This window comes from Ornithorhynchus anatinus, chromosome 1 (genome assembly GCF_004115215.2).
Source record: "Ornithorhynchus anatinus isolate Pmale09 chromosome 1, mOrnAna1.pri.v4, whole genome shotgun sequence".
Classification (NCBI taxonomy): Eukaryota; Metazoa; Chordata; class Mammalia; order Monotremata; family Ornithorhynchidae; genus Ornithorhynchus; species Ornithorhynchus anatinus.
Window position 1 is genome coordinate 114,456,816 of NC_041728.1, and position 27,403 is coordinate 114,484,218.

At 44.5% G+C, this 27,403-nt stretch overlaps 1 protein-coding gene across 2 annotated transcripts in view; it reads left to right on the forward strand.

Moving 5' to 3' along the window:
• The window catches only part of KCNAB1 (potassium voltage-gated channel subfamily A member regulatory beta subunit 1), a 445,065-nt gene that overhangs the window by 325,094 nt on the left and 92,568 nt on the right, over positions 1-27,403 (forward strand). For both annotated transcript variants that reach the window (XM_029070833.2, XM_029070841.2), the window contains exons 3-7: positions 16,175-16,212; positions 20,227-20,306; positions 22,702-22,746; positions 25,220-25,264; positions 27,253-27,296. In XM_029070833.2, the coding sequence (XP_028926666.1) occupies positions 16,175-16,212; positions 20,227-20,306; positions 22,702-22,746; positions 25,220-25,264; positions 27,253-27,296 (252 nt within the window). The remainder of the gene's footprint in view (positions 1-16,174; positions 16,213-20,226; positions 20,307-22,701; positions 22,747-25,219; positions 25,265-27,252; positions 27,297-27,403) is intronic.

A 27,403-nucleotide genomic window follows, 5' to 3' on the forward strand; every position in this document is an offset into this window, starting at 1 on the left:
ATCTACCCCAGAGTTTAGAACAGTGCTTGGCACAAAATAAGTGCTTAACAAGTACAATAATCATTATTATTATCATTATTACTTCATCTGGAAAATGGGGATTGAGAATGTGAGTCCCACATGGGACAGGGACTGCTTAACCGGATGTTGATAGTATCTGCCCCAGCACCTGGTACAATGCCTGTCACATAGTACATTAACACCACTTAACAAATACCATTATTATTATTAATAATAATTGATTGATCCTAGCTCTTTTCTCCAGGGTCAGTTGCATGATGCCCTAGAATCCTTATCCTTAATGGTAGAGCTTCAGCTGGTGCTGCGCATTACAGAAGGACGCCATCTGAGAAAGGGATTTCCCTGAGGAAACGGGCAAAGATAGATGCAATGTCCTTTGAACGTGAGGGTGCCAGAATATGGGAGCCAGTGCATATAGTCTAGTAGAAAGAATGGGGCTCTAGGATTCAGTATACCTGGCTTCCAGTTCCCATTCTGTCCCTGACATGTTTTGTGAAATAAGGCAATTCACCTAACTTTTTGGGCCTCATTTTACTAATCTGTAAACTGGGGCTAGTAACACCCACTTCTCCCTACCTCAGTTTTGGGTGGGGGGTGGCACCATACTGGGGCCTATCTGCTCCTTGGCACACAAGGCCACTGAGAGACAGACCAACCCCCGTACTGCCGTGGAATCTTTTGCCCCTACGAGACTTGATACAATGTCAGAAGACAGAGTTATGCTAATGTTCACAGTGTCAATTGAGGTCTATGTACTGCAAAACAAGTTTTCCATAACATTGGGTTTATCAAAAATACAATCCCCACATGACTGGCAGTACAAGCTTGTTTGGATACAGCACCCTGCTGGATAGGAAGAAATCATTCATGCACATGTACGTGGCATCAGGATGGGTTAGTATTACACCATGAATTTTCCTTATCACATGGTTTTGTAAGAATACAGTCCCGACATTTTAGGATAAACAAACGCATGTAAAATCTCCTCTCCTCTGTACCTCATGGTGACGATTTGAGGGGAAATGTCACCACTAATGAGCAAGGGCTTTGAAAACTAAATGTGTTATCCAAATTCAAGGTATTTCATCCTTTTACCTTCACTACCACTGCCGAAGACAGGCAGGCTGGCAAGCAGATAGGAGCAGGGACTCTTAGGACTCGGTTATCCAGTGTCAGGAGAAGAGTCTGGGGCAGAAGAAAAGAGAGACCGAGAACACTGCCTGTCAACCCAGCTTCTCTATAGACTGATTTGAAAATATAATCAGAGAAAGAGGCAGAAAGGCAAAGACATCAAGAACGAAAGGTTTAACTCAGAACACGTGTGGAGACACTTTTTGACTTTAAAAAAAATATTTCTACAAATCAGGCTGTTCACAATTATTTTGGATTACCTTTCTTTCCCATCCTGTTCTGAGTCTGCATGATAATTATTATGGTACTTATTAAGTGCTTACTGTGTGTCAAGCACCATTCTCAGGGCTGGAGTTGATGCAGACACATTGCAGAGTGGGGATTAGAACCTAGGTTTTCTGAATCCCAGGCCCATGCTCTTTCCATTAGGCCACACTTCTTTTTTAGTCAAGTGAATGGAGAATTGATTTAGAGGAAGAAGCCCCAGCCTCTTTACTGATACCTCACCCCCAAGTTACTGTGTGACTTTAGGAATTTTATCTGAGCCCCAACAAGCTCCTGTATTTAAAATTCATTCATATTTATTGAGTGCCTACTGTGTGCCGAGCATTCATTCAATCATTCAGTAGTATTTATTGAGTGCTTACTATGTGCAGAGCACTGTACTAAGCACTCGGTGTGTACAAATCGGTAACAGATAGAGACTGCCCCTGCCCTTTGACGGGCTTACAGTCTAATCTGGGAAGACAGACAGACAAGAACAATGACAATAAATAGAATCAAGGGGAAGAACATCTCATTAAAACAATAGCAAATAAATAGAATCAGGGTGATGTACAAAACAAATAGGGTAACAAAATAAATAGGGTAATGAAGATATATACAGTTGAGTGGACGAGTACAGTGCTGAGGGGATAGGACGGGAGAGGGGGAGGAGCAGAGGGAAAGGGAGGAGAAGAGGGTTTAGCTGCGGAGAGGTGAATGGGGGGGTAGAGGGAGCAGAGGGAAAAGGGGAGCTCAGTCTGGGAAGGCCTTTTGGAGGAGGTGAGCTCTAAGTAGGGTTTGGAAGAGGGGAAGAGAATGAGTTTGGCGGAGGTAAGGAGGGAGGGCGTTCCAGGACCACGGGAGGACGTGGCCCAGGGGTCGACGGCGGGATAGGCGAGAACGGGGGATGGTGAGGAGGTGGGCGGCAGAGGAGCGGAGCGGGCGGGGTGGGCAGTGGAAAGAGAGAAGGGAGGAGAGGTAGGAAGGGGCAAGGTGATGGAGAGTCTTGAAGCCTAGAGTGAGAAGTTTTTGTTTTGTGCGGAGGTGTTATGGGATTCTCTGGGAAGGGTGCTTGCTTTCATAAGCAGGACTGACTTCAGTTGGCAAGTGAAGTAAGCAGCAGTCTGAGAATGGCATATGACAGGGCAGCGTCATGCCTCTGACCCTCTGGAGATGGCTGCTCTTTGACATATTCAAGTTGACACCTATACCAGACCTTATCGAGATGGCCACCTGGCATGCACAGTCACCCCAACATCCCACCTCTGCACATGCACGATGGCCATCTTTAGTTTTAGTTTTACATGGCTCCTCTGCTAACCCATTCTCAGAATTAAAATCTTATTAAAAGGTTTGACTTTTTCTAAGTATCAGGAAGTCCTCCATTCTCCCTCCCTTCCCATCTCCCCATACAACCAAACAGCAGCTTCATTCAGGGGAGCCCAAAGCTTCTCTTCAACCAGGGTTGGACTGTTCAGTGGCCCAGATGGGGTCTGGGATTGATTGCTCCTTCTTAGAGAAGGAGGCTGGGCGGCCCAAACCCATCTGTCCTCACCTTGACATTTAGGGGGCACAAGGTGACACCTCAGGGCCCGATAAGCCTAGGTTTCCTGTTCACCACCAGGACAGAGGCTGCTAAGGAGAGGGGGCAGCAGATCGTTTCTTGCAAGACAGTACCTCCTTTGGAGCAGAGATCATGTCTACTTACTCTATCATTCTCTCCCAAGGACTTTAAGTACAATGCTCTGCACACAGTATGCAATCAATAAACATAACAGATTGGTTGATAAGTGTTCAGAGCAAGAGACAGGATGCGGGAAGAAGGATACTAAGATCAGCCATAGTCCCTCTCCGGTTGACCTCATAATCTAGGAGTTGGGAAGAACCGGTATCATCCCCATTTTGCAAATGAGAAACCTGAGGCCCAGAGAAGTGAAGTGATTTGCCCAAAGTCACACAGCAGGTCAATGACAGAGCTGGAATTAGAACCTGAGTCTCCTGATTCCCAGCCCAGTGCTTTTTGCCCTTGGTCACATTACCACATAGGCTAACATGTCTACCAATTCTATTATATTGCACTCTCCCAAGCACTATATACAGTGCTCCGCACACAGTAAGCACTCACTAAATAGGAGTGATTGACTGATGGACACCAGAAAACAGTGAGGGTAGTTGAGCCCTGGAACAGTTCATCCAGTAAGGCTATGGATTCACCTTATCCAAAGAGTTCCACAACTACAGTGAATTAGGATCAGTCCTGCCTGAAGGCAGGGAGATGGACTAGAAGACCTTTCACAGTCCTTCCAGTCTTGAGGTTTGATTGTTCTAACACTGTATTAAGTTAATAAACAGGCATATTCCCTTCCCTCAAGGAGCTTACATGAATGAATAAATTACAGATATGTACATAAGTGCTGTGGGGCTGGAAGAGGGGAAGAATAAAGGGAGCAAGTCAGGGTGACTCCGAAGGGAGGAAGAGGAAGGGAAAAGAGAAAAGGAAGGATTAGTTAGGGAAGGCCACCGCTTCTGATTGATTGGAGGTTTCTGGTCTAGACAAAGAAGGAATAGCTCCATCATACCTTAACTTTTAATATGCCAATTTCTCTGATAAAACAGAAAGGCTAGTCAAGAAGGGGAGGATATGCAATTTAATTGCTTTGAGTGGCTTACTCCATACCACTGGGATTTCTTGTTATGAGACAATAAAGCAGTCCTAAAATCAAACAGCTCAGAGGGGAAGGTCGTAGAGAGAAAAGGAAAAAAAAAATGCAAGACTCTGACCACTGTGCTTCCACACCATCTAAGTAGGTGGCAGAAGAGGTATTGAATCCCCATTTTACCAGTGAGGAAAGTGAGGCCCAGAGAAGTGAAGCTACTTGCCCAAGGTCACACAGCAGGGAGGCTTTAGAGCTGGTATTAGAACCCTGTTCCTCTAACTCCCAGGCCTGTGAGCTTTCCATTAGGTCACTCTGCTCTTGGAAGCAAAGTGATTTTAATAAGCCTTCAAAAGTGAGTACTAATGTCCATATCTGTAATTTATTTATATTAATGTCTGCCTTCTCCTCTAGACTGTAAGCTTGTAAGCTAGTTGTGGGCAGGGAATGTGTCTGTTCATTGTTATTTTGTACTCTCTCAAGTGCTTAGTACAGTGCTCTGAACACAGTAAGTGCTCAATAAATATAATTGAATGAATGGTGATCTGTCATATATGTAGGTCAGAGGAAGGATATGGGCAAGGGGGTCAGCGATGAGCTAAGCAAGATTGAGGTACAGTGAGTAGATTGATGTTAGAGTGGCGAAGTGTGCAGTCTGGGTTGTAGTAGGAAATCAATGAGGAAAGGAAGGAGTGGGCAAACTGATTGAGTGCTTTATAGCCTAAGATAAGGAGTTTCTATTTGATGCAGAGGTGGATGGGCAACCACTGGAAGTTTTTGAGGAGAGGGAAGACATGGACTGAATGTATTTTTAGAAGCATTGTGGTCTAATAGAAAGAGCATGGAACCTGGGTTTCAGCCCTGGCTCCAGCAGACATTAACTGGGTGATCTTGGGCAAGTCACTCAACTTCTCTGTGCCCAGTTTCCTCATTTGTAAAAGAGGATTAAATCCTACCCCCTCCTACTTAGATTGTGAGCCCCAAGTGGGACAGGGACTGTGTCTAACCTGATTATCTCATCTCAATCTCAGTGCTAGGTTCATAGTAAGCATTTAACAAATATAAAAAACAACAACAACTGGACGGCAGAATAAAGTAAGGAATGGGGAGAAAGGGGAGGCAGGGAGATAATGCAACATGGTACAGATTAAAAGATTTAGTCCCTCTCCTTGGAAAGCTGGCAGTTTCTTGTTGCATCAGCCTCCTTTCTGATCTCCCACCCTCCAGTCTCTCCCCGCTTCAGTCTATATTTCATTCCGCGGCCCGGATTACCTTTCTGTAGAAATGCCCTGGGCATGTCACTCCCCTCCTCAAAAATCTCCAGTGGTTGCCTATCAACCTTCACATGAAGCAAAAACTCCTCACTATTGGCTTCAAAGTTCTCTATCACCTGGTACCCTCCTATCTCACCTCCCTTCTCTCCTACTACAACCCAGCCCGCACACTCGCTCCTCTGCCACTCACCTCCTCACTGTGCCTCCTTCTTGCCTGTCCCACCGTTGACCCCTGGCCCACGTCCTACCTCTGACCTAGAATGCCTTCCCTTCTGACATCCGCCAAACTAATTCTCTTCCCTTCTTCAAAGTCCTACTGAGGGCTCACCTCCTCCAGGAGGCCTTCCCAGATTGAGCCCTCCCTTTCCCTCTGCTCCTCCTTCTCTTCCCCTTGCCCCGACTCCCTCCCTTTGCTCTACCCCCTTTCCCTCCCCATAGCACTTGTGTATGTTTGTTCATATTTATTACTCTATTTATTTTATATATATCTAGGATTCTACTTATCTATTTTGATGCTATTGATGCCTGTCTATTTGTTTTGTTGTCTGTCTCCCCCTTCTAGACTGTGAACCCACTGTTGGGTAGGGATTGTCTGTATTTGTTGCCAAATTGTACTTTCCAAGCACTTAGTACAGTGCTCTGCGCATAGTAAGTGCTCAGTAAATGTGGTTGAATGAATGAATGAAGGTAAACAGATATGCATGCAAATAAGAGTATCCGATAGATAAAAACCAAAGTATCCTAAAACAAAAGAAACAGATTGAATAAACAGAGATTCACATAAATCCATTCCATCGCATTTATTGAGCACTTACTATGAGCTGAGTACTGCACTGAGTGCTTGGAGGGTACAATACAATAATAAACAGACACATTCCCTGCCCACAGTGAGCTTACAGTCTAGAGGACTGCCAAATGGTCATTCGAATCATATGACCAGGGACAAGATTGGTCAGGGAATGCTTCCAGAAGGAGGTGACTTTTCAAAAGGCAGGGAGGAATGTAGTTTGGTGGATCATAACTATGGTATTTGTTAAGTGCTTACTATGTGCCAAACACCGGGGTAGATAGAAAATCATCAGGTCCCACTTGGGGCTCACAGTCCAAGTAGGAGGGAGACTGAATCTGATGAAGAAACTGATGCACAGAAAACTAAAATGACTTGCCCAAGGTCACAAAGAAGGCAAATGGGAGAGGTGGCATTGAAACCCCAGTCCTCTGACTCCTATATCTGTGTTCTTTCCATTAGGCCACACTGCTTCTCTGAAGCAACTTCTCTGAATCTATATTCATTCATTAAATTGCAATTATTGAGCACTTACTGTGTGCAGAGCACTGTACTAAGCACTTGGAAAATACAAGTTAGCAACAGATAGAGACAATCCCTACCCAACAGTGGGTTCACAGTCTAGAAGGAGGGATGTAGACAACATAACAAAGCAAAGCAAGTAGACAGGCATGAATAGCATCAATATAAATAAATAGAATGATAGATATATACACATCATTAATAAGAAAAATAGAATAATAAATACATACATATATACACAAGTGCTGTGGGGCGGAGCAGTCGGGGCAATGGGGAGGGGAGGAGCAGCAGAGGAAAAGGGAGATTCAGTCTGGGAAGGCCTCCTGGAGGAAGTGAGCTCTCAGTAGGGCTCTGAAGGGTGGAAGTGGGCTAGTTTGACAGATGTGAGGAGAAAGGCCATTCCAGGCCAAAGGTAGGATGAGGGCCAGGTGAAGCAGCATACCTCTGGTCTCCCTCCAGCATAACCCTGGATTTTAAAGGATTGAAGGAAGATCCAGGAGCTGGAAAAGGCAGCTTACTCTGCCCACATGACTCACCAAGTCCAACCATCATGTGTTTGCAGCACCATAGTGCCAATGTAAAGGTTCATTCTGCTTTACTTTTTTAATCATAACAATAATCACAGTAATCATAATAATGGTATTCAAGTGCTTACTAAATGCCCGGCACTTTACTAAGTGCTGGTGTGGATACAAGCAAATCGTGTTGGACCCAGTCCCTGTCCATGTGGGGCTCACAGCCTCAATCCCCATTTTACAGAGGAGATAACTGAGGCCCAGAGAAGTGAAGTGACTTCCCTAAGGTCACACAACAGACAAGTGGTGAAGCTGGGATTAGAACCCATGGCTTTCTGACTCTCAGGCCCGTGGTCTATCCACTGCATCATGCTGATCTACACCTAGGTGACGTGGCATCATAGTGTATTTTCTTCAAGCTCTCAAAATTAAGATGTGGTTAAGTTTTGCTACTTTAGAGGCAGAAAAACTTCTAACTTCGGCTACCAGCCTGGGAAGGGAGGGAATTATAGAGCACATTCTGCCTCATTTCCTCCTTTAGGCATCAGTTCAAACCATGACCAAACACAAAGACAGACTTATTGGATAGGGGAATGAGCTCCATGTAGCAGGAAGGTGGTGAGAGATCGGAGACAGAAGAGTCAAGGACAAAGACCAGTTAGAACTCAGGGTTTTTAATTCCATGCTGCCCTAAAAGGCACAGGCTCCAGAGTAGATGAGCTGGCCGGCCAAACCACCCCTGCCTCACACTCCGTGGAGTTGTTATCTTCTTTGTTAACTCAGGCCAGATGCTCATTAGCAGTGAACTGGAAGCAAAAGCAAAAATGAAAAAGCCTCCTACCTTGATAGCTTGACTTCCCAAATAAAAGAACTGCTGCTAGTAGAAACACAGGGAGATGCAAAAAGAAGGCAGAGAGCTAATTTCCAACATCAGGGCTCCATCTCATCATCTGTAAAGGAAGATATAAACAAGGGGAACCAAGTTGGGAAATCACCATGAAACATGATCTTGGACCATGGGGGAATGTGGGATTAGATTTCCCGACTTGGAACACACAAACACCCAAAAGGTGTTTTTAGGGATTTGTTAAGCATTTACTATGTGCCAAGCACTGTTGCAACAACTGGCTTAGAAACAAGACAATCAAGTTTGACACAGTCCACGTCTCACATGGAGCTCACCATCTTAATCCCCATGTTACAGATGAGGGATCTGAGGCACAGCGAAGTGAAGTGACTTGCCCAAAGTCACATAGCAGACAGAATTAGAACCCAGGTCCTTCTGATTCCCTGGATCATACTCTATCCACTAGGCAATGCTGCTTCCCACGCTGATTCTGTTGCATTGTATCTGCTCCTGTGCTTAACATAGTGTTTGGTACCTATTAAATATTTAATAAATACCATAATAGATAGAATTGCTACCCCTAGAGACAATCGCTTTATATATGAGCATGAGCAATATCTTGATTTGGGGGCTGTTGAGACCATATTTCCAGTTGGAACCTGCTCCAGACTTATTGGATAGGGGAGTGAGCTCCAAGTAGCGGGAAGGTGGTGAGAGATCAGAGACGGAAGAGTCAAGGACAAAGACTCCAGGGAAGAGGGAGCAGGCTCCCATCCCACTGCATGGCATAGTGGATAGAGCACGGGCCTGGGTGTCAGAAGGTCATGGGTTCTAATCCAGACCCTTCCCTTGTCTGCTGTGTGACCTTGGGCAAGTCACTTCACTTCTCAGTGCCTCAGTTGAGACTGTGAGCCCCTCGTGGGACAGAGACTTACTTGTATTCATCCCAGCATTTGTATCCATCCCAGTGCTTAGTACAGTGCCTGGCAAATAAATAACATCATTATTATTATCATTATTATTATGCACTCACTGTACCTTCCACATACTAGCATTAGATTGACTGCGGAAACTTGAGGCAAGAGTAGCCCCCTTTTATGTAGATGCAGACTCTTTTGGCCTGGGACATTTTATCATTATCATTATTGTGAGCTCGTTGTTGGGTAGGGATTGTCTCTATCTGTTGCCGAATTGTACTTTCCAAGTGCTTAGTACAGTGCTCTGCCCACAGTAAGCACTCAGTAAATATGATTGAATGAATGACTGAATTATTCTTCTTATTATTTATCATCATCATCATTATCATTCATAGATCGTGAGCTCTTTGAAGGACAGAGTATATTCTGTTTCCCGGCACTTAGTACGGTGCTCTGCACACAAAAAGCACCTAATAAATATTACTACTACTAATTATGCTATTTTAAGTGCTCGCTATGTGCTAAGCACTGGGGTAGTTACAATCCAATCCAATTAGATACAGTCTGTGTCCCACATGGGGGACACAATCTGAAGAGAAGGTATTTAATCTTCACTTTACAGATGAGGAAACTGGAGCCCAGAGAAATTAAGTGATTTGCCCAAAGTCAGACAATAAGCAAGCGGCAGAGCCAGGATGAGAATGCCAGTCTCCCCACTTTCATCCTGCACTCTATCCACCTTTTTAATGAAGCCCTATTTCTGAGCACACGGTACACTCTTTCCATCGATGGTATTTACTGAGCACATATTGTGTGCAGTAGTGCTGTACTAGCACTTGGGAGAGTAGAGTACAACAGAGTTGGAAGGCTCATTCCCAGTCCAGAACACTCTTTGCCCCTTATGGACCTGCATCCTTTCTGCGTGAAGGGTTTTTCAACAGCTTCACTTACCGGCAGCAGGTTTTGATAAAGGAACATTAAAACTCTAAGCAAGTTTTCACCTGATTTGGTTAACAGGATGACACAATTCTTAACCTGAAAGTGACTTTAGTAAAAAAAAAAAATTGTTACATTTAAACTATTTCCATTCTCCATTTGGGGCCCCGGGGGTGGGGGTGGGGGTAGGGCAAGATTTAGCAAGTAATTTCTTTGAACGATAAACATGAGCTCTCTGAATGACTTCACACACCAAAAAAAAAATTACATGTACTCCTAGGACATGGTAACTAGGTAACAAAGAACAAAAGGTGATTTCCTGCAGCTCTGCTTTTTTCCCGTTTTGCCGCTTACTTCTCAGTGCCGTGTTGTGTGGGTTCAAATATTAAGGGCTGAGAATGTTGAATCGTGTACTGGTTGTTTAATCAAAAGTCTCTGCCAACCAAGATGGGCAGTCTTTCCCCACGCACCATATCCCCTTAGAGCTCGTTAAGCGTTAGACTTGAGAGAATTTGGAAATAAGTATTGGTTTGTGAAGTGATCTCCTGAGCAACGCTGTCCAGATTTGAATTTTAACTGCCAAATAAATGTAAACAATGTCTATTTTCCCTGAAGCACATCCTCATTAGCATCAGAGAAATGATTAAGAAAATTGTCAAAAGTGTTTTTGTTCACCAAATTACTTAATGTCTGGAAGGCTGCCTCTGACTTCTTTTAAATGAATGAAACTTCCCTGGTTGTGAGCACGCAAGATCTCTAACCCAGTACTTAGATGAAAGAGGAGATCCAAAGATTATCCTTTATTCAGCTCTCCCCAATTTCAGTTAATCAATTGCATTTATAGGGAGAGTACAATATATCACATTAATAGGCAGGTTTCCTGTTCAAAAGGAGATTACAGTCTAGATGGGGAGAATGATATTAATACAAATAAATTACAAATATGGATATGTGTTCTGGACTGTTATCCCTCTATAGACTGTAAACTCATTATCATCAGGGAATATATCTACCAACTCTGTTGGACTGTACTCTCCCAAGCACTTACTATAGTGTTCAGCACATTGTAAAAATTCAATAAATACCATTGACCAATTGATAAGTACTGTATGACTGAAGTTGGGATGAATAAAGGTTACAGATCCACATGCAGGGCAATGCAGAAGGGAGCAGAAGAAGAGGAAGTAAGAGGTTAGTTGGGGAAGACCTTCTGAAGAAGTGCTTGGAGATGTGGGGTGAGTAAATCATATGCCAGATCTGAAGGGGGAGGGAGTTCCAGGTTGGAGGCAGGATGAGGGTGAAGGGTCGGTGGTGAGATGGAACCATTCCCTATCCTACCTATTCTCAGAGGTGTTCCCTGATGAATTTTTCTTCTCCCCAGGTCACATTCTCCTTACTACAATCTTAGCACTTTTGTATTCACTGCTTCTGGTGTGCTTTTCTACCTATTGTTTTACATATAGAAGCAGCAAGGTCTAGTGGATAGAGCTTTGGCCTGGGAGTCAGAAGGCCACGGGTTCTAATCCCAGGTCTGCCATTTGTCTGCTCTGTGACCTTGGGTAAGTCACTTAACTTCTCTGGGTCTCAGTACCCTCATTTGTAAAATGTGGATTGAGACTGTGAGCCCCATGTGGGACTGGGACTGTGTCCAACCCAATTACCTTGTATTTACCCCAGTGCTTAGAACAGTGCTTGACACACAATAAGTACTTAACAAATACCATCATTATTATTACTATTTGAGGACTTTCTCCTACTTAAAATTATTTTATGTCTGTTTCCCCTGCAACACTGTAAGCTCCTTATGTGCAGGAAGTGTGGATTCTTCCTATACTGTGCTCTTACAAATACTTAGTTCATTGTTCCGCATATAGAAGACTTCAGTAAATAAAACTGGTTGATTGATTGAGATGCTCCCAGCTACTTTCTAAACACAGGATTCCCAGTAAAATTCCTACATCAATCAATCAAACAGTGTTATATTGTATTCTCCCAAGTGCTTAGTAGAGTGCTCTGCACCCAGTAAGTACTCAATAAATATGACTGTCTGGTAGTTTTCAATCATTCAGTCATATTTATTGAGCCCTTACTGTGTGCAGTACACTGTATTAAGCAGTGGGAAGACTACAATGCAACAATATAACAGACACATTCCCTGCCCACAGCAAGCTTACAGTCCAGAGGGGCAGATGGGCATTAATATAAATAAATAAATTATGGATATGTACATAAGTGCTGCGGGGCCAGGAAGGGGCATGAATAAATGGAGCAAGTCAGGGTCATGTAGAAGGAAGTGGAAGAAAAGGATATGAGGGCTTAGTCAGGGAAGATATCTTGGAAGAGATATACCTTTAATAAGGCTTTGAAGGTGGGGAGAGTAATTGTCTGATAGGAAGAGGGAGGGTGTTCCAGGTCAGAGGCAGGACATGGGCAAGAAGTCGGCAGCAAGACAGATGAGATCAAGGTACAGTGATTAGGTTAACATTAAAGGAATGAAGTGTGTAGATTGGGTTGTAGTAAGTGAGTAGTGAGGTGAGGTAGGAAGAAGCGAGGTGATTGGGTGCCATTGGTAACGAGACTCTGTTTGATGTGGAGGTGGATGGTCAACCACTGGAGGTTCTTGAGGAGTGGGGAAATATGTAGAAAACTTTTTTGTAGAAAAATGATCTGGCCAGCAGAGACAAGTATAGACTGGAGTGGGGAAAGACAGAAGACAGGGAGGTCAGCAAGGGGGCTGATACTGTAATCAGAAAGGGATAAGATAAGTGCTTGGTTTCACATGGTTGCAGTTTGGATGGAGAGGAAAAGGCAGATTTTTAGCGATGTGAAGGTTGAACTGACAGCATTTAGTAATAGATCGAATATGTGGGTTGAATGAGAGAGACGAGGCAAGGATATGGGCTTGTGAGGCAAGTGGGATCATGGTGCTATCTCCAGTGTTGGGAAAGTCATTGGGAGGACAGGGTTTGGGTGGGAAGATAAGGAGTTCTGTTTTGGCCATGTTAAGCTTGAGGTGACGGGAAGACATCCAAGTAGAGATGTCTTAAAGGCAGGAGAAAATGTGAGACTGCAGAGAGGGAGAAAGATCAAGCCTGGAAATGTAGATTTGGGAATCATCTGCACTGCAGTGGTATTTGTAGCCATGGGAGAGAATGAGTTGTCCAAGGGAGTAGGCGTAGATGGAGAATAGAAGGGGACCCAGAACTGCACCCTGAGGGACACCCACAGTTAGGGGGTGGGAGGCAGAGGAGGAACCCGCAGTGGAGACTGGGAATGAACGGTCAGAGAGATAGGAGGAGAACCAAGAGTGGACAATGTCAGTGAAGCCAAGGTTGGATAAAGTTTCTAGGAGAAGGGGGTTTGTAAATTGCTGAGAGATCTAGGAGGATTTGGATAGAGACCACCAGATTTAGTGAGAAGGTCATTAGTTACCATAGAAAGGGCTGTTTCTATGGAGAGAAGGGAGTAGAAGCCAGATTGGAAGGAATGTGGACAGAAACTGGAGAAGAGGAAGTGGAGACAGCGGGGTGTAAACAATTATTTCAAAATGTTTGGAGAGAGATGTTAGGAGGGAGATGGGGAGGTTTGTTTTTAGGATAGGGGATATGTAAGCATGTTTGAAAGCAGTGGGGAAGAAGCTGTTGGAAAATGAAGTGTTGAAGATGGCAGTCAGTGAGGGAAGAGGGGAAGGGAGGATTGTTTTAAAAAGGTATGAAGGGACGGGGTTGGAAGCACAGATGGAGGAGGTAGATTTAGAGAGAAGGGGAGAGATCTCATCTTGAGTTACTGCAGGGAATATAGGAGGAGTCAATGAGGGTGGATGAGATGGGTAGATCACACCTAATATTTTCAATTTTGTTGATGAAGTATTTGGCCAGGTCATTAGGGGAAAGAAAGGGTGGGGGTGGGGGCCAAGAGGTTTGAAGAAGGAGTTAAATGTCTGGAAATCTGGTGGCAGCAGTGGGTATGGGAGTGAATTAAGAAGGAGAAATATTATCAGGTAGTGGAGAGGGCTGAATTGAAGGCGGACAATGTCAGAGAGATATCTGGGTTTCCGCCAACAGCGCTCTGCAGCTCAAGCCCAGGAATGGAGGAAGCATAGGAAGCAGACTGTGGAGGCGATCCAGCATTGCGGGTTAGTGGTATGACACTGATGGAGGGGCAGGGGAGCGAGGGAGTTGAGTGCAATGAAAAGAGCGGTGTTGAATGCATCGATTTGTGCATCAGGAGAAGGTAGCTTGGGTACGGAGACCAAATGGGGCAGGATTCGTTGGGAAGAGTGTAACAGTAGAACATTAAAGCAACCTAAAAAATAGGTCAAATACACAATACACACACACAAAAAAAAAACAACCCAAAGTCAGTAGGGAGCTGTGCCTGGAGGAACAGAGCGCATCTTATACTTGAAGCCACAGTCAATCAATCGTATTTATTGAGCACTTACTGTATGCTGAACACTGTTCTAAGCACTTGGGAACATCCAAAATAACAATAAACAGACACATTCCCTACCCATAGCGAGCTTATAGTCCACAAAGGGTAGCCACAGTGTCAGCTATCACAGCCACTAGTTTTCTTGAGATTTTAAGGAGCCCTCATGCTGTGGGTGCTCTTCTCTTTCCCACTGGGGTGGTAGAAAGCAGGATGGGATGGGATCTCCTTGATGGTGCAGAGGGGAGCTGGGCCCTGATCACGGGAATAATAATAATAACAATAATGATGGTATTTTGTTAAGCGCTTACTATGTGCGAAGCACTGTTCTAAGCAGTGGGGTAGATATACGGTAATCAGGTTGTCCCACATGGGGCTCACAGTCTTAATCCCCATTTTACAGGTAAGAGAACTGAGGCACAGAGAAGTTAAGTGACTTGCCCAAGGTTACACATGCAGTGTAGCTGGCACCAACAGCATGCCGGGCACAGGCAATGAGCCCCTAGGTCCTGGTGGGAGGGTCAAAGATGCACATGGCTCAGCTGTTCAGCAGTGAGGAGGCTGAAGCAGTGGTCAGGTCAGGAGATAAGTGGAGAAGGAACGGCTTGAGAAAGAGATTAATGGCGAGAGATGAAAGCGAGGCCCAGCGACGTGGCTTGTCTTGACAAGAAAGGGGGGAGGAATGAGGAAAGGCAAGGAGGAGGGAGCCAATCAAGTGCCTGAGAGCCGATAGGAGTTGCTACTTGATGCAGTGAGGATGGATCAACCATAGGAGGATTTTGAGGAGTGAGGAGATGTGTGTTCCCTGCAGACCCCCCTTTAAGTGTGTCCACATGGCCAAAGAGACCCCTGGAACGCAATGGTTGTGGCCTGACACTGTGGACACCACCTTGGGCCCCACCATGCCCCGATCATAGATTGAAGATTCAAGGCTCTGCTGACCAGGGCCCTGGTCCCTCAACTTCCCGGGGACCACATATGGGTACTTAGGGACTCAGCCACTGTCACCATATCTAATAATAGTAATATTGGTATTTGTTAAGTGCTTACTAGGTGCCAACACTATACTCAAGCGCTGGATACAGGCAAATCAGGTTGGATGCAGTCCATGTCCTATGTGGGGTTCATAGTCTTAATCCCCAATTTACTGAGTTAACTGAGGCACGGAGAAATGAAGTGACTCCCCCAACGTCACACAGCAGACAAGTGGTGAAGCCGGGACTAGAACCCATGACCTTCTGACTCCCAGGCCTGTGCTCTATCCACGATATCAGGCTGCTAGTCACATCACCTCAGTGATTTCCCCTGCCCCTTGGGGCCCCTCCTTCCAGCACATCCACAGCCCCTTGTATTTCTAGATTTTTCTCTGAAAATTAATGCCTCCCACTAGCTATTTTGCCCTGGTGAAGCCACCATCCCCCTGCTTCCCTCAACTCTTCTTCCTCCCTAGACCCTCATGAAGAGAAGTGTGCAGCTCTGCCACCCTAGACCACTCAGTGCCAACCACCAAATCCTTTATATGCCCTAAGCCTGAACTTTGATGCCATGGCAGAGTTTTCATTGAAGGGAGAAATGAGAATGGAGCTCTCAGTAAGGGTCAAGGGAGGAACAACAAGATGGGACAAACATGATGAGACCAGGAGCAGGTTGGGTTCTTGATTCCTTTTATAGGCTTGGTGCCTCATTATCCAATCAAAGGGAACAAGTATGGGTTGTAGGGCTCTGGACTCTGAGCTGAGCATAACAGTCACTATCAATCACAAGGTCAACATCATCCAAACATTGTTTGAGGAGACTACATTTTCCCGTTACACTGTGCAAGCAGGAGGGCAAAAAATGGTTTGAAAATTAACATACAATTAACTTCTTTTCTAGGGACATGGGTTACATTTGGAGGTCAAATTTCAGAGGAGGTAAGTCGATTCTGCTTTTCTTTCATGAGATAAATCAGAAGAATAATCTGTTGGGTATTAAATGTCCATTAAGCTTCAGTCAGGTATGATTTTTCTGGTGCCGGGATTCCGAAATCTGAAAAGGTTTTTAATAAACGGGAAACTGACTCAGATGGAACCAAGGATGGTGAGAAAACTTTCATTAATTTTTCAGCGTTAGACTACCCTTCTCTTTGACATTTCACAAAGTTGCAGAAATAACATATTCCAGGGATTCAGTCTTGGGCACTGACAACCGTGCTGAAGTTTGGAGATTTTTATGTATAATTTATGAAGAGTGCTACAGTCAGAAATCGCGAGAGTCCTATCTTTTAATGAGCTCCTAGTGATTTCTGACACAAGAAATCACGATGAAACAAATGAAATTATCCTTGGTTTTGACACATTCAAATGTGAATCTTGGGTATTCGTGATAATGTTTAATCACTACTAGCCCCTGGAGAATATTGGGTTATTCTTTCTCTATTTTCTTCTCTTTTTTAACTAAGCATTTTTGAATTTCACAGACATGAGTCATCCTTCAGCAGCCCCACTTCCAATTCAATGGCAAAGGCAGTGATGTCGAGTGCTTGATTTCTAAAGAGAAGTGAAGAGGGAAATATGGCAATAAATTAGAGCATAGCTCAGTAGAGTTCCACTCCACATCTACTCTATGACTGCAGCAAAGTTGTTTGCAGGTTATCAGAAAGTCCCTGGACTGCATAAAAATTTCTCACCTATCTACATCCTCCCTGCCTAGAGTCATGGAGGTGCATCACCTGGAGGGGTCTGGAGGAGAAGCCACAAACAGAACAGGACTCTGATCTAGCTAGGAAAAGACCCAAGTAGTAGAAGCAAACCTTCAGTTAGTTCCTCGTATCCCATCAGATCCAAGCAGCTTGATCTCTCCCCAACTGGGAATTAGCATGGACTACTGGAAAGAGCATGGACTTGAGAGTCAGAGCACCTGGGTTCTAATCCTGACTCTACCTTTTGCCTACTGTGTGACCTGAGGCAAGTCACTTCACTTCTTGGTGCCTCAGTTTCCTCAATGTAAAATGTGGATTCAATACCAGTTCTCTCTCAGACTGTAAACCCCATGTGGAACAGGGACTGTGTCCAACCTGATTGATTTGTATCTGCCCCAGTGCTTAGAACAATGTTTGGCACATAATAAGTGCTTAACAAATACCATTAAATAAAACGGAGCAAGGAGGATAAGAGAAGAGGAGCACACTCCTCCTCACGTCCTCACAGTCCTTTGGAGCAGCCCTCCATTAAGCTTTCCTGGGGCTGCCTTCACTACCCACCCACCCATTCCACCTCTCCTGCCTCCCACCGTTTGACCGGCCACGTGCCTGGTTTCAGAATTATTCTGGAACATTCAGCTAAGGATATTGGAAACAGAAAAAGTAATGTTCATTTTGATCTCCTATAATTGTTCACTAGATACCGTTAGGCTGAGCCTTTAGAAAATAATTAAAATGGCATTTTTAGTGAGTGGTTATATTCTCCTTCTAGATAATAAGTGGTACAATTCACAACACTCTGAGACCACTTCTCTTTAAAGAGCTCAAGAGGCTTCACAAATTCTAATTGTTCTTCCTGTCTCCCTGTGAGGGAGGGTGGGGACATGGTGGTGGAACCCTACAATTAGGGAAACTGAGGCTGAGCCAGATGAGTGATTCTCTATGGCCACCTGGGAATTTAATGAGAGAAAAGAATGAAACTTGCTGCTTCTGATTCCTGGTCCAAACCAAACAGACCAATCTCCCCAAGCTGCCAAGCCAACAGCTGCCATTTACGGTTTTTTTGATCCAACTTCACACCTCTTTGTCAACCCTAGGGAGGGCAGGTGGGCAGACAATGTGGATCTAAGTTAAAAGAAGACAGTCAGAGGCCAGCAGGCAGTTATGAGAACAGTTGAGGGAGTCCAGCCTGGCAGAGTGTGAGACGGAGGGACTCAACAACAAGAGCCTCATGGGCAATCAGAGACGGAAGAACTAGAAGAGCTGACTGGCAAACCAGTTGGCCTGTTGTTCTTAATGAATACTAGATCCTGACTGGGGGCCCCTCTGCCAACTCAGATCAGGAGCCAGTGTGAGGTTTGAGAACCCCTCCTGTTCTGCCAGTGCAGCCCTACAGGTGGAAGACGGGATATTTCAGGAGAGGAAGAGAAAAAGCAGACTATGCCCCATCCCATCCTTCCTCTTCTTGAGAAAGAGAAGGAACAGGATATGCCCCTCCCCATCCTTCCTCCCCTTCACCTCCCTCTGGCACCCCACCACTAGGGGGAAAGGGCAAATGCTTTGCTAACCACATAGAAAACTGTCTTCCCAGAGGCTCAGATCTTGGACATTATGGAAAGCTGCCAAAACCCGAGTCCCCTGGTGGAATCCAGACTACTAAATCTTGTGGGCATGAATAATAATCCAGGGTCTGGTGCCGAATGGGTTTAAAAGGGTCCAGGAGACTGGAAATGATGGTGAGGTGAGAGGATGGGTTTCGTGAGATGTCTAAATCATCTTGCTCCCTCCTACCTCACCTAGTTACTCTCCTACTATAACCCAGGCCACACACTTCACTATTCTATTGCTAACCTTCTCACTGTACCTCAATCCTGTCTGTCTCGCTGCCAACCTCTTGCCCACATCCCATCTCTGACCTATAATGCCCTCCTCCTCATATCTGACGGGCAGTTACTCTCCTCCACCCCCCCTTCAGAGCTTTTTTGAAGGCACATCTCCTCCAAGAGGCTTTCCCTAACTAAACCCTCCTTTCCTCTTCTCCCTCTCCCTTCTGCATCTCCCAGATTTGCTCCCTTTATTCACCTCCCATAGCACTTATGTACATACCTGTAATTTATTAATTTACTTATATTAATGTCCATCTCCCCTTCTAGACTGTAAGCTCATTGTGAGGAGGGAATGTATCTGTTTATTGTTATAGTGTACTCTCCCAAGTGCTGAGTACAGTGCTCAGCAAACAATAAGCCCTAAATAACTATGATTGATTGACTGACTGACTGACTTCCTGTAGGAACGTGGAATCAGCCGGGGTCAGCTCACCTGGCTTCTCTCCCCAGGGCTTTCTTCTCTGTCATGGCTTTGCCCCATTCCAGTGAGCACAGCATGCCCAGGACTGCAGCCAAGCTAAACAGCAGGCACTGTCCCACAAGAAACCTCTTCAGACCATCTGAGTGGTCGCTAGAGGCCGATCCGACCCCCACCCCAAGGCTGCGGCAGAACTGCCCCCAGGATCCTTGCCCCAGAAGCAGACCCTGAAAAGATGCCCTCCTCTCTCTCCCGGTGCCGCTCGATACCCGGATCCTCTCTAGAGCCTTTGTCTGATATGAGCCGTCCCCAAAACCCAGGCAGCCTAGGGCCACAGTCCCGGCCCCTACTGGGGAAAGAACTGACCGGCAGCAGGGAGTTCATCTCTGCAGCAAATGCTCCCTTCTGGCAAAGCAACTGAACACGCACGCTACATGGCATCTGCTGAGAAACTATTGTAAATAGCAACGATGATCTGGATTTCACCACAAATGAAGTAAAAATTAGTGTCTTGCAGAAAAAAGAAAACAAGTGTATAGCCACACACACACACACAACTCCCCCCCCCCCCACCCGTTGGCCCCTAGGGGAATCTTGTTTCTGAAATCCTCGAAGAGTTCTTAGAAATGGAAAATCTGAGTAACTCATTAGGTTTTCACTTAGAACTACCCACTCTCTGCATTTAAAAGTTTGAAAGAGAGCTGAGCTTAAGTAGCTTCAGTGACTTCAAAAACACCCAGAGAAGCCGTGGTGTTGATCCTCTACTCCACTGGATAAGAAAGAGTTGTTCCACCTCTATTTCCCCTAATTAAGACTGTTAGAGTGAGGCGTCAGTGAAATCTCAAAGTTCTGAAAATCCACAGCAGAATTTACAATGGAGAATTTTGAAGGAGGAAGCATGGCTCAAGTTTCTTCCTCTGATTAGTGTCTTTGTTACTTGAAGGTTGCGGAACAACTGATGACAATCGCCTATGAGAGCGGAGTGAATCTCTTTGATACTGCAGAGGTATATGCAGCTGGGAAGTAAGTATCTTTAGATGACAGTCGAGCATATTGAGAGGAACCAAAGCTTCCTGGTTGGCTTTTGCAGAGTCTGGGATGGGGATAGGGTTAAGCCTTGTCTTTTGCAGACTCTGGGGTGAGGATAAGGTTAGCCTACACCCCAGGGGATCATGCACAGGAGCAATGATCAGACTTAGTCTTCTTCCCAAAGGGGTCTTATCTGAGCCTCTTTTCTGTCCCCCTACTGTGCCAGGGCATGATCAGTGGCTGTGCCCCAAGTTGTGTAGCGCAAGAGAAAACAGGTGGGGTTGTTGGTGTCTTCACCACGACCCTAATGTGTACGTGTGTGGATGGATGAGTAGAGTGCTAGGCATTTCTCAGGATCAGTGGAAGGCTGGAATCTTTATGGTAAGGGAATACTAGAGAGAGGGATAGGGGGACAAATGGAGAACAAATGATTCATAGAGAGCCCCTCCTCTTTGTCTCCCCATGACAGAGAGGGATGGACCGCTTACTGCAAACTGGTCAAGCAAAGAGCTGGACACGTACAACTAATCCCATAGCCCCTGGACAGGTTCCTAAATTCCATCTGGGTGGGTCCACCTCGGCATCCAGCCACCAGGGCGACCTACCAGCAGTTGCCCGTATCGTTCCATGTGTGAAGGTGGAGATACAATACATACAGTCGCTTCCCGAAACTTGCACCTGGTGAGGTGGTTAGGGAGGTTGGAATGCTGGCTGCCCCTCTCACATTGGCCCAACCCCAAGAACAACCACCTCGGTGGCCAACTCACTAGCACATTTCAGAGCACGGAACTCTGAAGCTGCTTCCCTTCAGACTGGGTTTTCTAGTTGTCTGGAATGAGCGAAGTTGGACAGAAAAAGGCTATTTAGCAACTCTTTGCTGTACTGCATCACTGATGCAGTTCTAATTCCTAGGAGAGAATGGAAAACACAGTCAAACTATTTCGGATTCATCAGTGCCTACTCTAACTGCCTTTTCATTTCATTTGTTCTGCTTTTTGTTGGAGGGCGCAAGCTCTTGCTAAGAGCCAAGAAGGGTGCTGTGAATAGATTTGCCTGATTATTTTCCCTGTTGGGATACATTCGTGTTCACAAGGAGAAAATAATATTATAACAACTGGGTCTTCCCTTCCCAGAGATTTCCGAAGGCATGAAGCTGATATGGGCTGGCTTCTTCTGGATCCTTTATTGTCACCTCTTCTCCCTTCCTCTTCCTCTCCAAGTCCAGAATATGTCAAAGTCCACCAAGATCCCCTCCCTTCCTCTCTGGTGGGCATTAACATTTTGTGTCCACAGGAAGGCTGTTCAATCTGTTCTGCAGAAGTGCCTTACTGTCAAATGGCAACAGACATCCCTGTGCTTCATAGAGCCCCAGACCCCCTCACTCTGGGATCTATGGAGTTGGCAGCGACAGGCAGCGAATCCAACATAAGGATTTCCAGGCACTAGGCAGAAACAGTGGAAATGCGGGAATCAAACTGAGCAGAAGCCCTTTTGGAAATTTCCAACTAGGCACTACAAAAAGTAGTGGGTGTGCAATTTGATTTGAATTTAGATCGACTCTTCCCTCTTCAACATTCCTACCACAGTGCTATTCCTTTCCCCCCACGGGTGGCAAGCACATTGAATATGCTTCCATGGGCTAAAAATATCACCAGGTTCAGGTGGAATTTGAATAAATTCACGGACCTGAAATCTGGAACAGGTTATCAGAGGGAAAGTTGAGATGTGGAGGGGAATATTAGGTGTGCGAGCCAGTCCAGCCCAAACCATCAGGGTGGCTGTCAGGAAGGACAACCATCACACGGTTCTCTGAGCATCCTGTTACCATTTGGAGGACAGATGGATCATGAGGCTGACCAGGTATGCATTGCTAATGGCCTTATGCTCCCCTCCCCGCCAATTAAACCTATGGAGGCGGCCGAGAGGGGGACTTCAAAAACATTTTAGGTATGTCCTTGGATGTAACGCTGAAGAATTCAAACTGCACAGAGCATCTTGGGAAACGAAACCCAGTTTCCCTGGAGTAAGTAGGAAACTCAAAAAGCCCAGCTCCTTTAAACCTCCCACTGTATAAGACTGTATGTTTGTCCTCTAGACTTTTAGCTGATTTTGGACTGGGGATATGTCTGTTTATTGTTGTGTTGGACTCTCCCAAGCATTTAGTACGGTGCTCCGCACGCAGTGAGTACCCAATAAATGCGACTAAAAGAATGAATGAATGATAAGGTAGAGAAAAGAGGGACAAAATCGGGAAATCAGGAGTTCTAGCAGAACCTGCTGGACACAGATGCAAACACATAATTAGTCTTCATCTGAAGAAAATGCATCCTCATTCCACCAAGGGGGTTCACTGTTGCTGCTTATAATGACTGTTTTTTTTCCACCTTAGAGCAGAGGTGATTCTTGGAAGCATCATCAAAAAGAAGGGCTGGAGGTAAGTGCTCAAGAACTTCACTTCTTTTAAAAGGGGCTAGAGAGCATAGCATGACAGCTAGAAGAAAAGCTAATTTCAACTGTCAACCATTAGGTGGCCAATAATTTCTCTATTTGTCCATGCCTGGATTTTGGAATTAATTACTGCACCTAACGATTCATCATTTGTATACCATATATCCACTTTACAAAGAAATATGAGCAAGTAGCCAACCCACGTCTATCTCAGGAGAATTACTGGTAAAATAACAAAATAAGACAAATCAACATTCCCCTCATTTTCACTCTGGGTGAAGAGCAATTTGCAGCACTGCAGTAGATAATCACGCATGAGTCATGGCACTTTTCAGTACTTTGAAGGGAAAAAAGTTACATGGAAACCTTATTCAAAAACATAGGAAAGAAAGTCAAGGATTCACAGAGTCAAGGAACTTTTTGAAGTTTCAAACCACTAGTTTCATAGGTTTTAATAATAATAATAATAACGTTGGTATTTGTTAAGCACTTACTATGTACCAAGCACTGTTTTAAGCACTGGGGTATATACAAGGTAATCAGGTTGTCCCATATGGGGCTCACAGTCTTAATTCCCATTTTACAGATGAGGGAACTGAGGCACAGAGAAGTTAAGTGACTTGCCCAAAGTCACACAGCTGACATGTAAGGGAGCCGGGATTAGAACCCATGACCTCTGACTCCTAAACCTGGGCTCTTACCACTAAGCCATGGTTTTAAACACCATGAGAAGCACTGTGGCCTAATGAAAAGAGTACAGTCCTGGGAGTCAGAAGACCTAGGTTCTAATACCCGTTCTGCCAAACGCTTGCTGTGTGAGCTTGGGCAAGTCACTTACCTTCTCTTTGCCTCATTTTCCTCAACTGTAATATGGGGAGTAAATCCTAAGCCCTTCTACTTAGACTGTGAGTCTCATGTGGGTCCAGGGACTGTGTCCACCCAAATAAATTTGTATCTACCCCAGTGCTTTGAACAGTGCTTGACACCTAGGAAGCACTTAAAACATTCCATTAAAAAAATAGTTGAAGTTCTAAGAAATCCTGAGAACTGCATCCTTTTTTCTTTAATGGTATTTGGTAAGTGCTTACTATGTGCCCGGAACTGTACTAAGTCCTGGGGTAGATATAAGATAACCAGGTTGAAACAGTACATGTTCCACATGAGGTTCACAGTCCCAATCCCCATTTTATAGATGAAGTAACTGAGGCACAGAGAAGTTGAGGGACTCATTCAAGGTCACTCAGCAGATTAGTGGCAGAGCCGGGATTTAAAACCATGGTCCTCTGAAAAGGCCGTGGTCTTTTCACTAGACCACACTGCTTCTCAGTTCTACCTTTGTTGAGGTACCAGAAAAAAAAAAAGATTTTTGAAATGGTGTTTGTGGCGAAGACTGTCCAAACAGAGGCCTATTTTTCAGCAGACATGTCTCAATTTGAATAAGTATAGCAACTTTAATGGATTCCCTTGGAAAATGCATAATTCTTTTGCTTACCTAATGTTCATGAGTGCTCCAGGCAACAGTATTTCATGAGCAATTCTCAGTTTCTTTAGGATCAGAGTGGTGATGTTTTCCCCTTTTGCTTGATGCAGCTGATTTGTCTGAAACGCCAGGGTAGTTCACCTTTTGTTATCACCAATCAGAAGGGGCACCTAAAGGCCTTTAATCCCAAACTGCCTGAGTGCCATCCTTGCATTACAGGTAGAATCTTAAATATCTAAATCTCAAACATCTGTGAATTTAATTTGACTTTTTTACCATGATTCATGTTTTGATTCCCTGGAAGACATTTTTTTAAAAAATGTATTTTGTTGAGCACTTACTATGTGCTAGGCACTGTACTGAGCACCGGGATAGATACAAGCTAATCAGGTTAGACACAGTCCCTTACCCACATGAGGCTCACAGTCTCAATCCCCATTTTACAGTTGAGGTAACTGAAGCACAGAAAAGTGAAGTGATTTGCCCAAGGTCACACAGCAGACAAATAAGAAGCAGCATGGCTTAGCGGAAAGAGCACGGGCTTGGGAGTTAAAGATCATGGGTTCTAATCCCGGCTCTGCCACTTATCAGCTGGGTGACTTTGGGCAAGTCACTTAACTTCTCTGTGCCTCAGTGACCTCATCTGTAAAATGGGGATTAAGACTGTGAGCCTCATGTGGTACAACCTGATACCCTGTATCTACCCTAGCGCTTAGAACAGTGCTTTGCACATAGTAAGCACTTAACAAATACCATCATCATAATTATCTTTAAATGGCAGAGCCAGGATTAGAACCCATGACCGTATGACTATGCCATGCTGCTTCTCAAACTAATGAATGTTCCCTGTATCTTCAAATTTCAACGGTGTGAAGCAGTGAGTTTCATGTCTCTAATAGGGCTCTAAACATCAAATTCTGAATCCTGCTAACGAATGTATCTTGTGTGTGTGTGTTTGTGTATGTGTGCACCCATACAGGAGGTCCAGCCTGGTCATCACTACCAAACTCTACTGGGGTGGAAAGTAAGTTCTATATCAAGAAATCAATTTTATATATATATGTTATTTTCCTGCTTTTGCAGCAACTATCATTAGTGGCATATGCTTTTCTAGTCTCCCGGCAGCCAAGATACATCTGAGTTAATGAAATCCTGGGGGGGTGATTTTATATTTGCATTCTAAGGAGATGTTTGAAAAGTAAAATAAGCCTTCAAATTTGGTCACAAACCTCAAATGAAACGAGACTGAGGATGTCCCATTTATGCATGGATTTTCAACCTGCAGTTCCTCCCATAGTCCAAGTTCCAAAACTGTGTTCATATTTCAGTGAAATCAGAGGAGCATAAGACTCCACAGGAGAAAGGAGACTTCAAATCTGCCAAAATGAACAATGTAAAAATATCTCACCTGGCCCATAGGTTTGAGCTGTGATCACTTTCTACACTAAGCTCCATCAAAAAGACCATCTCAGTGGCAGTAAAAATGAGCATATCCGTATCTCTCACTGTCAGGCTGAATGAAAGATAATTCTTCTCTTTGTTGTGGGGACATGGTACAAATTTCCCAGGGTGAACTGACTTCTGATGAGCGTTGCCCACATTTGAACCAGCAGCTACATTATTCAACAGGATTTAGATGGTTTGGCTTTTTGAAAAATGTGTAAGAATTGGGTAAACTACTCCATCTGCCAGTGGAAGTGGTGGCCCTAGTCAGACACTACCAGAGAATCTGAAAAAGACCCAGATTCCCTTTGTATAGCTGATGATGATGAATATGTATGAAACTCTAGAAAGTAGGATTTGCTCTAACATGTTGCATTAAAAAATGAAATTATTTCTGTCGATTCTTTGAGGCTGCTATGATGGGTGAAAAGCTGGGATGATGGGATTTGGAATATTGCTCCTGAGGGGAATCCGAATCATAAATTACGCAGTGTCGGGCATATGAGTAGCACAGATTTATCATGGCTATCTTTGTTTTACTTCCTTGGGCCATTGTTTTATCTTCTATTGTGGATTCAGAACCGAGCTTCTATTTTAGTAGTGCATAGCAAAATCAAACAGTCCAAAGAATGTTTATGGAGGAAATTTCAAAATGAGGTAGTTTACATACTAATTATGTAGGACAGTAGAAGCTGTAGAGTTTCTTGTTGTGCCTTGCAGTAAAGACTGCCCAAGAAAAAAAATAAATAAATGGGGGAAGCACATTAAATCACCTTCTCAAGTTTACAAACCAAATTCCTTTCTAATGCATCAGAGCTAAGCACTTCGTGAACAGGAGAAAACCCTCATTGAGAACCTACTGTAATTAATCCGGTTCATTCAGTCATACTTACTGAGCACTTACTGTGTGTAGAGCACTGTACTAAGAACTTGTAAAGTATAATTCGGCAACAAATAGAGACAGTCCCTACCCAATAACAGGCTCATAGTCTGTTGCAGAAGGCTAAATTAAGGCAGACATATCTTCCCTTGCTTTACCGGGAAATGTATTTCTAATATCTCCCTTCGGTTGGGAGGAGAATTTCAAAATTCATTTTCCTCTGAAATCTCCAAGACTTTTGGACAATTTAGGACTGGTGATCCCAGTGAAGATTACACAGTGAACCTTTAGAATTTATGCTAATCTTTGCCACATGGAAGTCATTTTTTTGATCTTGTGCATTTGTGTGACAGGAAATAGGCCCTTCATTCATTCACTGTGAGAAGAATGCGTTGAAAAAAAAACCACGCGTTCGATTACTGCCATGAGTATCAAACACATTAAGACTGTCACTTATGTAAGCACTGGGGTGACCAGTTGGTGTTTTTCTTGTGACCCACCATATTTGAGTCTGCTTCCCAGGTCTTTCTAGGGGGCTTGAGCCACCTGACCCTCTGCAGCACAGCGCTTGCTGAGAACACAGGTTAAAATTAGCAACATCATCAAAGGGAAAATACTATTCTTCTAAGGTCTTGGAACAGCAGAGAAAACTGCCCCCTCAGAGTCTTTTACCTCTTTTATCTTTGCAGAGCTGAAACAGAAAGAGGACTGTCAAGAAAACATATCATTGAAGGTGGGTGTGTACTGTTTCTTCTCATTTCACTTCCCCTCATCAAAACTCACCTATGCTGGGCAGCAGCAGCGTGGGAGAGAATCGAGGGTGGAGAATAAAGTTTATTG